Raw genomic sequence first — 13,117 nt, 5'->3', positions numbered from 1 at the left:
TGTTTGTTACAGAACTGTACCAATCGTCATTTTGGTAATAAACATAATTTGATATATTTTTTCACCGTCTGTTTTCTTCGTTCAAAAACATTTACAAAATCTACGATTAAGTAAAAGTACCAAAAAAAAGCACGAAATGGGGAAAAACGGCCTTCGCCCTCTCTCATTGAGAGGTAATTTCCCCCTATTTCTGCTACTAACTTAATTCCGTACTATTTGCAAAATCGTGGACAATTTTTGTGAAAAGCTAAAAAATTCTGTCTTCTCTCGTCGGATGGACTGCAACTTTTTTGAGTTTAGTTTGTCATTTTCTTCTATCAATCATTACGTTGCGTTGTGCTCACTAGCTGAAGATGCAAATCGGTGATTCTAAAAACTTAAATAAAAAGGTCTAAGTACCGTTGCGCAACTCCCATTGGATAACATTTTTTTTGTTTGTTTTTGGTTTTGGTTTCGCATTAATTCAATAATATTGTCATAATTACTTCTGTTACATTATCAACGTTTTCACAATTTGATAAAAGGGGGTTTTTCATTTCAGTACACGACTTCAGTATCATAGTTACACATAGGTTTTGAGTGGTTCACTAATGATTGATAAGATTTTTTTCTGCACATTCGCCTTTGATAAGTTCACAATTTGTTAGAATCATCTAGCTAGAAGTCTAAAGTCTGGTTCCGGAATCGAACGCGTGAATGGTTGTTTAGTGTGTAGAGAGTAAACTACTAGCAAAGAGAGAAGTACCAACCTATTCAGTTACTTACCTAGGAGGGATGTAGCGTTTTTGTTTCTTTTCCTTAGTTACGATTATAGGAGCAGTTTTTCTTATTAAAATTTACTTTAGATGCTGGCGAATAGTGTGCAAACTACGAATGACATCGGATTTGATTTTAAGTTTACTACCAAGTTGAGAATGTTTTGCTTTTTTTGCTAAGTACTTAATGTGTTGCTTTGTATTCGGGAAACTGGAGCACAAGTTTTGTATATCGGCTAAAATGTGGCTCCAAACAGTGGCATAGACTTGAAAAACATACTAGGTAGCTCCGAGTGGAGATATTTGATTTAACATTTCACTGACAACCTCGAGTTGCTGCAGAGCAATTCCATACAGTTGGCCTGACCGTCTCTGGTAACGATAAAACATTGTGAATATGCTGGCTGCTACCCCAAGCTTATTGGCTTTCTTTTTGATATGATTGATTTTTCAGTTAGATTTTTACGAGGACGTATCCAAAATAAGTGATCTTTCCAAAGATCAATTTACTCTAATTGAATCTTAATTTTCCGCTATGCTTTTGGCAATGCAATTGGTTTTGAAGTAAATGCAGGCTATTTTAGTTTTTCGATTACTCTACTCAACTATAGTACTCTACTTGACAAAGTTGTGGTGGTTTTAGTAGAACAAAAAGATCAGTGGACTTCATTGGCTCCCTTGAGGTATACTTAACGAGGCTAGATTGCTGCTATTCGCTATGTAAGCACAAATAGATCTTTTGTATTCTCATAGAACTATCATATGAAAAGTTAGTGAAAATTTGTGTTAAGTATTGTCTGTCCTTTGCACTCTTGAACAAATCCTTATTCTGCTTCACAAATAGAACAACCTTGGGCAGGTGATAACACCGTAACGGTAACATCTAATCTACTTGCATACCTCCATGCGTGGTAAATGGCTGGATAATGCGGAATACAGACCCCATAGTGGTCGTTAGCCTCTTATCCAGCAACTCCGATCCCGGCCTCCTCGTGGTACCGGGCGGAATACGAGCAACCTTAGCGGAGATCGGGTAACCAACCCCGGTGGAAACAAAGGTCGTATACTAACCGGGAAGGAGGTATAGTGAGTCTAGGCACTATAAGATGGCAGCCCCATCGCGAGACTCGGTAGTGTTGCCCCAGTACGCCTACACACCTAAATTAAACCTAAATTAAACAAAATTCAAGCAAATTCGGAGCGGAATATTCAGCATCGACCTAGGCAACGGAAAAAGGACGACGAATGGGGACTCGGTACTTGGAACTGCAGATCGCTAAATTTCGCAGGTTGCGAGCGGGTGCTGATTGAAAAGCTTGAACCCCGCAAACTCGGCATCGTGGCTCTGCAGGAAATCTGTCGCAAAGGAGAGAAGGCAGGGACGATCCGTGGCGGAAAGGCCCAGTTTTACCAGAGCGGTAGTACTACCAACGAACTGGGAACGGGCTTTGTAGTGTTGGGCGGAATGCAGGATCGCGTGATAGATTGGAAGGCAATCATCGAGAGGATGTGTGTATTGAGGATAAAGGGCTGTTTCTTCAATTATAGCATCATTAACGTGCACTGCCCGCACGAAGGTAGACCCGACGATGAGAAAGAAGCGTTCTACGCGAGGCTGGAGGTAACGTACGACAGCTGCTTGTCACGGAACATCAGGATCGTCATCGGCAATATGAACGCCCAGGTTGGTAGGGAAGAATGATATAGACCGGTGGCAGGACCCCATAGCCTGCACACCGACACGAACGATAACGGCCAACGATATATAAACTTCGCAGCTTCCCAAGGCCGAAGCACCTTTTTCCCGCGCAAGGATATCCACAAAGCCACCTGGAGATCACCTGACCAACGTACAATGAACCAAATTGACCACGTTCTCATAGAGGGCCGAATTTTCTTTAACATCACGAACGTACATACACTCCCGACGGGGTGCGGATATTGATTCAGACCATTAACTAGTAGCAGTATATGTGCACACGTCAAAGCCGCCCTCCTCGGCTGAATATCAGCCAGTTAGATAACCCGCAAGCTGAACTATGAACTATGCGCGAGTACTGCATAAGGCACCGCCTTCTTCCGAGGAGTTAGGTGCTTCAAACCTCGAAGACGGTTGGGGCAGAATACGCTCGACCATCGGAGAGGCCGCTACCGCGGCACTAGATATTGACCCTCGAAGTACACAAAATGATTGGTTTGAGGGAATCTAATTACAAACGAGCGCGAGGTGGTCGACAGGTGGAAGCAGTTCTTCGATGAACACCTCAATGGCGAAGTCGCAGAAGGAGGCGGAACGGAAATTAACCTAGGAGCGCCCATGGAAGATAGTAATGTCCTAACACCTGATCTCTAAGAAGTCAACCGAGAAATCAGGGTGCTGAAGACCAATAAAGCCGCTGGGAAGGACCGCCTACCGGCAGAGCTTTATAAACATAGCGGAGAAACGCTAGCAAAGGCTCTACGCTGCGTTATTTCGAGGATTTGGGAGGAGGAAAAGCTACCGGAGAAATGGACGGAAGGAGTGGTTTGTCCCATCTACAAAAAGGGTGATCGGCTAGACTGCTGCAACTACCGCGGTGTTACGCTGGTAAACGCCGCCTACAAGGTACTCTCCCAGATCCTGTTACGCCGGTAGTCACCGATAGCACAAGGTTTCGTAGGGAATTATCAGGCGGGTTTCATGGGGGCTCGCGCAACTACGGACCAAATTTTTACTATCCGACAGATCTTGCAAAAATGTCGGGAGTACAACGTGCCCACGCATCACATCTTTATTGATTTCAAAGCAGCATACGATACAGTCGATCGAGACAAGCTATGGCAGATAGTGTTAGTGGACCTGCCAGTCTCCTTTGAATTTGAAGACATTGTCGACGCAAGTGACTTGGACTTTCGAAGAGCAAATTTTTCTGCCTTAGCCGAAGCAATCAGTCGAGTCGATTGGAGTTGCCTCGACCGTTTTGCGAATGTGAACAATGCTGTTTGCCACTTCACCCAAACCATGAAACACCTGATCTCCGATTGTGTTCCCACTCGCAGACCACCTCGTAAACCAGCGTGAGGCGATGCTCATTTGCGATTCTTGAAGCGCCTTAGATCTTCCGCTCTACGAAAATACAGTAAGCTCCGTTCTCCGTATGTCCATTCTCTAAGCGACAGTTTAACATAGCCAGCAACAATTACCGAGCTTATAATCTACTCTTGTACAAAAGGTACACTTTACGAATGCAATACAACTTGCACAGGAATCGTAGATTATTCTGGTCGTTCGTGAATTCCAAGAAAAACGAGGTAGGACTGCCTGTAAACATGTTTCTGGGTGCCGTCTGTGCGAACACCGCCGTGGAAAAATGCGAGCTCTTTGCCACTCACTTCAAGAATTCTTTTAACACTTCTGTTGCTTCGGAAATGTAGACTGCCTCTGCAATCCGAGATACTCCATGTGATGCGATCAACTTGAATATATTCCATATAAACGATCAACTCGTTGAAACCGCGATCAAAAAGCTCAAATATTCGTTCGCTGCTGGATCTGACGGAATTCCTTCTTGTGTTCTAAAGAAATGTGCTGCAGCTATCGTTCGCCCACTGGCGTTGTTATTCGAAACTTCTCTCCGGCAAAATGTATTTCCTGAGTCATGGAAAAAATCCATCATGTTTCCCGTGCACAAAAAAGGAGATAAGAGGAACGTGGAAAACTATCGGGGTATCACATCACTTTGTGCCTGCTCGAAAGTATTGGAAATCATAGTCCACGATGCACTTTTTATGTGCAGTTCGCAGTACTTATCCGTTGATCAGCATGGATTTTTCCCTAGAAGATCAGTTGCCACTAATCTAACGCAGTTTGTCTCGTTTTGCCTAAACGTCATGGAGGAAAATGCGCAAGTGGATGTGATATATACATACTTAAAAGCTGCCTTCGATCGTGTTGATCACACGATATTGTTGAATCGTATGGAGAAACTTGGAATTTCTGTCGCTTTTATCAGACGCATGAGGTCCTACCTCACTGACCGTAGTTTATGCGTAAAAATCGGTCCAGTAGAATCGGAACTGTTTTGTAATCTATCAGGGGTTCCACAAGGAAGCAACTTGGGCCCTTTGCTTTTCACACTATTCATCAACGAGCTGTCTATACTGCTGCCTGCTGGATGTCGCCTGTTTTACGCGGACGATGTTAAGATATACCTGCCAATAAAAACCACACTTGACTGTTTGAGATTGCAGCGGCTGGTTGACCTGTTGTGGTCTGTTAAGAATCAGTGTTCCCAAATGCAGTGTTATCTCGTTTTACCGCAAACTGAACCCGATTACCTTTGATTACTCTATTCTGGGTCATGCGCTGCAACGGGTTAATCATATTCGTGACCTGGGAGTGAATCTTGACTGTGCTCTCACCTTTCGTTTGCACTTTGAAGAGATCATCTCAAAAGCTAATAGGCAACTCGGTTACATCTTTAAAATAGCTAACGAGTTCCGCGATCCGTTTTGTCTTCGTTCGCTATACTGCGCATTGGTACGATCATTACTCGAAACCTGCTCAATAGTCTGGTGCCCGGTGCAGTACAAAAAAAGTTCGTCCGTTATGCTCTTCGGATGCTGCCGTGGAGCAACTCGCTGGACTTGCCTCCATATGAAAACCGATGCAAATTGCTAGGACTTGAAACCCTCGAAAAGAGGCGTACGACTGCTCAAGTTGTGTTTGTTGCTAAACTCCTGATCGGCCATATTGACTGTCCGCCTATCCTGGAACAGCTGAATCTATACGCTCCGGAAAGGGCTCTTCGTACTAGGAATTTCCTTCATCTTGACGCTCGGAGAGTTAACTACGGTCAGTTTAGCTCGATAAGGTACATGGCAGCTCAGTTCAACACCGTGTACGAGCTGTTCGATTTTGACATTACCATAGACACTTTCAAAAGACAACTCCTGCAGAGACGATAGCTGTTTGCTGTTTAAGTGTAGTTTTGTGTAAGAGTATCGGTAACAATATGTAGTTAGTCTATATTAGTGTTCATCAAGACAATATTGTGTCGAATGAATTTTTATAAATAAATAACAAATAACAAATAATGCACGAACACGGTTTTCCGGACAAACTGACGTGACTAATCAGAGCTACATTGGATCGAGTGATGTGTTTCGTACGCATCTTCGGGACACTCTCGAGTCCCTTCGAGACGCGGCGAGGGTTCAGACAAGGTGACGGTTTATCCTGCATGCTGTTCAACATCGCTCTTGAGGGGGTGATCCGATGAGCGGGCATCGAAACGAAAGGCACGATTTTTACCAAGGGTAACCAACTTCTAAGCTTTGCAGATGACTTCGATGTCATAGCCACGAACTTTGCGACGGCGCAGGCAATCTACGCCAGACTGAAAGCGGAGTCTAGGAGAATTGGGCTAAAAAAATGCTTCGAAGACCAAATACATGAAAGGAAGAGGCTCAAAGGAAACAAACGCGCGTCTCCCACGGACAGTAACCGTTGACGGCGACGAACTAGAAGTGGTAGAGGAATTCGTGTAATTGGGATCGCTGGTGACCGCGGACAACAACACTAGTAAGGATATCCAGCGGCGCATCCAAGCGGGAAATCGGGCCTACTTTGCCCTTCGTAAATCGCTACGATCAGGAAGCATACGCCGCCGCAACAAGGCGCTCACAAAGGCAGAACAAAACTACAGTCAGCCGAATCGTAAAGATCTGGCCTTAATATTTGCCGTCACCAAGTTCCATAAAATGCTGTTTGGTCGGCACTTCCGTCTGCTAACAACAACACGCTCCACTGCTACGAAACTTCGGATCCAAGAAAGGCATTGCAGTCTACATTGCCAACAGACTTCTACGAATTGCCTTGACTTGACAGCAATAAGTATGACTTCGAGATAGAAAACGTGGCGACAAACAAGTTCGGCAACGCTAATGTCCTCTTCCTCTCAGTTTCAGAGTCGTCGCCCAGGGTATGCAATCCGATCCAGTCCTTCGCAAGGTTTTCCGATACATCGTGATGGTTGGCCATAACCGCAACTCATCGAAAGCGGTTCCAAGCCAGATAAGAATCGCTCAGCCTAGTGAACGGATGCATCTTGTTCGGGAAATGACTTGTTATTCCATCACAGGCACTTTCCAGAAGCTATGTGTACTGACCCTCGCTCGACGAAGAAGTACAGGCCTATGCCAAGACTTGCCCGCATTGTACGTCCGTCGCGCATCCTCCTCACTTGGATCCTATCCCATGGCCAAAAGCATCTGATCCGTGATTCGAAGGCGAATATTATCTCATCGCCGTCGAAAGCTTCTCGAAGTTGCCTGAAATGGTACAAACTCGACATATCACTGCTCGCGCTACCATCAGAATTCTACGTGGATTGTTCGTTCGTCTTGGGATGCCGAAACCCGGATAATGGCACACAGTTCACCAGCGCACACTTCGTGAAATCACACACGTCCGAACAGCTCCGTTACAATCGAAACAGGCAAGCCGAACGTTTTGTGGACACGTTCAAACGCAACGTCAAGGATTCAAGAGGGGAGAGGAGACATCGAAGCAGCGTTGGACATGGAGCACGCCAAACCGCTCCCTACCGGAAAGCAAATCGCCATTTAAGGTCATAGTATTGGGTGCTAAATTCGAAGCTTCGAGTTGCTTCGTCCGCCAGCACCGGAACCAAATGCCATTCTAGACAAACAGCCAAGGTACCTCAGTAAAAGCAATCAAGTCTACGCCAAGATCTACACAAGAAACAATTCGAGATGGGCACCAGGTATCGTATATCAAGGTTTGGGAGACGTCATATACAATGTGTGGATTGACAACCCTCGAATGCTACATGTACACAACAATCAATTACGAAGCCGAACCGGGACCGATTCAGTATCCAGCCAGTCAGCGAACCAAGTCAGCAGTTGCAAACAGAAGCTACCTTACACGTTCTTCTTAAAGCCTGTAACTTGCCAGAACCTGGTCTGGCCTCGCTAACGCTGCTTCCGAGTCCAGCTACACCCCGTCCGAGTCAGCTTCTTCATTACTGGAACATTGGACACTTCTACACCACAGCAAGCCGTGTCAACTCCGCGTTCTGACCTACCGGTGTTGAGTTCGTTGTCTCTTCATCAACATCAGCATCAACATTACCAGCTTGAACCGAATTTGAATCAGCAGTTGAGGCAGATTCAGTGGAAAGAGTTCCTCGTTGATCTACTAGAAGTCGAAGGCCGCCGAAATAGTTTGACCCGTACCATCTTTATTAACAGGGGAGAGGTTGGAGACGACTATATTCTGTCGGAGTACCCCCACCTGTATGTGCCCTCCGTAGGACGCTGCGCTCTCTAATGACAGTTTCCTGTCACTAGGATGATGCCGGTTGGCGCATATTTATATGTGTGATGACAACTGGCATAGTAAAGTCTTCCGGTTTACCAGCCGAAAATTATGCTTACTTTGGACTCCTGAGGACTATCCGGTCGAGTAAATTTCTCCACAATACGAAATTATCCGTTCACAAAACACTGATAATAGCGGTAGTTCTCTACGGACATGGGTTATACTCGCTAAGGACCAGCCACGCCCTTGGTATCTTTACGAATCTCCAAAGTTACAAAAATCTTCTCCAAACAGTCCTGACAACATTATTGCCACAGAACTACGCACAGTTGATATTTCAGCACCAATTTGACTGATTTTAGACTGACTGCAAAGAACTGATTACGGATCAATTATAAATATTATACTAATACAAAACTTGGAAAATTTAAGCTGACTCCTTGCGCCATTATAGTTTCTTTAGGAAAAAAGACGCCATTGAGCATTCGTAAAACAATAATTTTAAAAATATCACATAAACATATCATATGAAATCTAGGATAACAACCTGCATATTTATCAAGTTTCATATCTTTCAGCCGATTCTGCCTGAAATCGCTCTACGATAAAACCGTTTAATCGTTTTGGTTACTTGTTTAGGCGCTTGACTACTTCTGGCAAATGTCACACGTTGGTCACTTTACCGTTTTATTATTGCAAAACTTAGCTGCGGCGGGATCGGGCTCGTGATTTTAATATTTCGAATGTGAATGTAAATACACACACACAGCTGTCATTACTGTTCTGCACCGTACTGTAAACTATCAATCTAACTGCGCCTGATTTTGCGCCCATATGTATCGATTCGCTTTACGCTTTCTATTACCTAACAATATTCCTTGACGCAAGTGATTTTTTATACTATAATAACAGAACAAAATATATACAACATACATTCTTTCTATCTTTTTTTTCGGGAGCAGTACGTAAATTTCTCCAAAAATGTACAACAAATATAACCGTTCTCTTAAATCATCTGTTTGTTGCTATTCTATACGCATACTTGGCACTCGATATGATTCATACTGTTCGAAATATCTGACTTTTGTGTTGATAGCATCACTTCTCGACGACTTTATTCATGACTTAGATATTCCTCAAACCTAAAACTAGTGACGAAGTTGTACAAACTTGCAGATATGTTACATTTCGTGTGTCTTAGAACGAATTCGGTCGGGTTAGATCGATATTATAAAAACGTGAAACACAACCAAGAAGTTGGTTCCCGCGAACTTCATTCAGAATTTTCGTCGCTGTTTCTTTTGGCAGTTAGAATGAAAAGCAGCATGCACGAATATTGAGTTAAAGGCCGATTTGGCACCAGCCAAACGATACTGATTTGAATTCGTTGGGAGACTTCGGAAACAACAAGCGAATTGTTGTACAGGGTTCTTTCAAATTTATACTTGACCATGCTTTGTTTAGCTTGGTGAATTTGCTTTTAAAAGAAAATTAAAACAGTTTCTTGCTCCATAGGCCTTGCTTCGCTGCCATACCCTGTGCTTCACGCTGTTGGTAAAAACATCAGTTATAAACCTATGTTCGAAGCAGCTACGTTTGTAGCTTTACATTATTGGAACACTATTCAGAATTCACTTATTACCAAGAAGCAATAAAAGTTTCACAGAAAAAATACACGATTCTAAAATCTGTTTTCACAGCACAACCGCCAGATATTGATTGATTCAGTATCCTTTTTAAATGATCATCGATCCTATAGGCGAATCCGAATGGATACGCTCGAATAACCCGTTACATAAACTCCGTTTAAAAAACCCTAACATTTCAATACAACCGCTTCGCGACGCTTACTTTCATACGCTTACGGGACGATCGGTTTGACGATATTAACGCTACTAACGTCTGCTGCTTCCGCAGCAGCAAAGGAATTATATTTGTGGTAACTGGTGTGGATACGTGGGATAAATTTCAACCTGGTGGGGCACAGTTTCGCGTGCGCGTGTTCAAATATCTGTTGGGGAGACTCAAAGGTTCAACTATGCCTTATCGACTAAAGGTACAACTAAAATCAGCACATGGTTTCGTTGATCGGCGGATCCGTATCTTCGTCGGTGCTACTCTTGATATTCGACGACAACCGAGCGATTTCGTCCTGCACAATATTGGTGCTAATGCAGGGAATCGCTTCACGGCTGAACGGCGCAGTCTGCGTATCCTCCGTGCTGGTAGAACTACTCTCTTTCAGTAATGCCATAGTAGTTTTGTTTCCAAGGACGTTAAGATTATCTGTAAAGCGAGTACTTTTAGTGGATTTACCAGAATTTGGATTCCCGAGAATTGGCGGCGGCATCGTTGAGCTCGGAGCTAATTGTTCTAGCCCCTCTGGTGTTGAACTAGATGCTTTTCCAGATCCTGCTGTTTTCTCTATACTAAACTGTTTTTTTAGGAAACCTGGTTGTGAGGTGTCAAAGTTTTGAGCACCCGTTGCACTACCTAGTGAAGCCGTTCGCTTGGTGAAACCTAACCGATCATCCGCGGGACAATTCATACCGGCAAGTAGCTCAATGACAGTTGAGTTGAGGCTTGTTTCGCCGTCCACCGAAAGATCGTTGGTAATAGAGGAATTATCGATATTAAACGAACTGTTGGTTTCGTTTGAGCTTTGCTTGATGAATTTGTACGGTTGCAGTGAATATTCGGTGTCGGTGCTAGAGTTCTTCTGTAAACTTTCGCAAGACTTTTTGTACACTCTATGAGCTGCTTCGAATGACGATGGGTTCAGATATGTGGACTGCAGGTATTGTGAGTTGCGAGGAGAGTTTTGACTGGATAAGGACACCGGAGAATTTTTGGAGTCACGAAGTGAGTTCCGATTGGAAACCGTTTGCCGTTCATTCTTGAGGCTAAATTCTTCGTTCCCGGAAACACTATCTACAAGTGAAACAATATTTGACTTTGAAGGAGTAACTGGTAACTCGATTGCTGTTTCTCGGCGTAGCATTTTCCGGTGACCAAAATCGTCATGAAAATCATCGAACATATCGTCACTCTCGTCTATGGAACACCGAGTTTGCAACAACTTTTCCAACATGAGATAGTCGCTATCTTCGCACTCTTTTAGATGTTGTTTCTCAATGAGTGCTGCAAACTCCGGGTTGCTCATTTCGTTTACGTTTTTAGCTCGTTCCTCTAAAATTGAAATATTATTTGAATCGAATCTACACTAAACCTTTATGCGTTTATACGTACCTCGTGAAGAAGATGTCGGCGAAGTGATCATGTGGCAAACGCTTTCCAGCTCATCCGTAATGGATGTGTACTCAGCATGGATCTGCAACAAAAGCTGTCGTCCTCGGGTGGGAGGTCTTTGTACCGCTGCAAAAAGCAACAATATTAAATAAAAATCAATTCAAACCAATACAAATGATTGATTTACGCTGATCGTTGCCGCTGTCCGGTTCCGACTGCGTTACACTTTGCTGCCGTTTGATGAGGTTCGCCTGATGCAAACTCGTCTGTGACTTGTTGATATCGAACCCAGACGCACTTTCCGAGTATCTTCGGCCACCTCCACCGACCGAGCTATTTCGTCTCCTGGCTGCTGCAGGTCGTTGTCTCAACCCATCGTAGTTTGCATCGGTAATGTCTTCCATCAACTCTTCGCCTACCAGTGTGCGATCATCACAGTTTTCCAGCGGAGTCAAAGTATCCTTACTTTCGGTGCTTGCCGTTTCCTGACGCACGTTCAGATACGGACTTTTCTGTTTCACCACGACGTTGCTACTTCCAACTCCGGTCGATTCCGCAGGAGACATTACCTTCGATGGCGGTAAGTACATATCGGATTCCTCCGAGCGCATCGACAGCTTGCGATCCTGCGATGTTTGGAACGACTGCAAATACAATTTTTATGAGAAAGTAGAAATTAATTATGTAAACTATCACGTTCAGTTTTGTTAACTAAAATTATTGTTTGACAAATGACCAAAACCTTTCAAAATAAGCATCTAAAGTCTAGAATCTAAAGAAAATTTAGTATACCACTTTTCGGTCTTTGTTTATTCTAACTTCTGTAACCACTTCTGTTTCGTGCTTGAGGCGTTATCAGTTTGTAACTCATGCTTCGAGTTTCTTAGGCTTCCGAACTCACAGCCACAGACTATGGATTTCACGTAAAGAAAAAAAAATATTACTTATGTCCAGTTTATTTTTTGCCTCCCGTTTTCAACCGCAATTGCCAAGAAGGGGGAAAGGTTTTACAAAAACCAAAAAAAAATGGTAATGATCTTACTACAAATGACTAATTAGTTTTTGCAGCTCAAAATTTAAAGCCTATATTCGAAAACTACGAACATTTTCTAAACCATATTAATACCATCCTAACCATCTCTTATTGAAATGTAGTATTTTTTTTAAAATTTAATCAGAATTATGGAACATGAATGAAATAGCAAGCATATCAATATTTAAAGACAGAAAATCAAATATTTTCGCAGAACCGGTACACTACATTAACAGCAATTAACCGGTTCAGTTCATTAACAGATACATATATTTAAGTGCAATTTTATTCACACCTGTCCGCTAATTGCATCTTAAAAAGTACACCATCGAAACGTTGGATTGATTCAAACTTACTGTATTGACTACATCCAACATGTTGGATAGCAGTTCTCATTATTACTGTATCACTCTACTTATCTGTATTACTGTATTACTGTACTGCATTGAACATTTACTCAGTTGATGTCAAATATATAAAATGTACAACATTCGAAAGATGCAGGAAAACTTTAAAGGAAACATATAAACACCCAACCGGTTCCAGAAAGGTAAGTTTGAAATAAATCATTTTGTGGAGATCAAGATTGTGAAATTGAAAACGAAAGCTCGTTAGTCATGCATTTGGATATGAAAAATGAGAAAACAAGTGAGATGGTACGTAGAACATAGAGCATTCCATGCAAGCCAACTAAAGCGTTCACGATGCCACACTTGGAAATACTTTAATTTTTAATTGAGTAACCAAGCTAGG

At 43.0% G+C, this 13,117-nt stretch overlaps 1 protein-coding gene across 5 annotated transcripts in view; it reads right to left on the bottom strand.

Moving 5' to 3' along the window:
* Nucleotides 1–42: 42 nt before the first annotated feature.
* Nucleotides 43–13,117, bottom strand: part of LOC128737958 (transient receptor potential cation channel trpm) — a 211,285-nt gene continuing 198,210 nt past the window's right edge. For all 5 annotated transcript variants that reach the window (XM_053832742.1, XM_053832747.1, XM_053832746.1 and 2 more), the window contains 3 exons: nt 11,519–11,975; nt 11,332–11,457; nt 43–11,271 (listed from right to left, as the gene is read on the bottom strand). In XM_053832742.1, coding sequence (XP_053688717.1) covers nt 10,151–11,271; nt 11,332–11,457; nt 11,519–11,975 — 1,704 coding nt within the window. In that variant the 3' untranslated portion in view covers nt 43–10,150. The remainder of the gene's footprint in view (nt 11,272–11,331; nt 11,458–11,518; nt 11,976–13,117) is intronic.

This window comes from Sabethes cyaneus, chromosome 2 (genome assembly GCF_943734655.1).
Source record: "Sabethes cyaneus chromosome 2, idSabCyanKW18_F2, whole genome shotgun sequence".
Taxonomy (NCBI): domain Eukaryota; kingdom Metazoa; phylum Arthropoda; class Insecta; order Diptera; family Culicidae; genus Sabethes; species Sabethes cyaneus.
The sequence above is the reverse complement of the archived record's forward strand: the minus strand, read 5'-3'. Positions and strand labels throughout refer to the sequence as shown.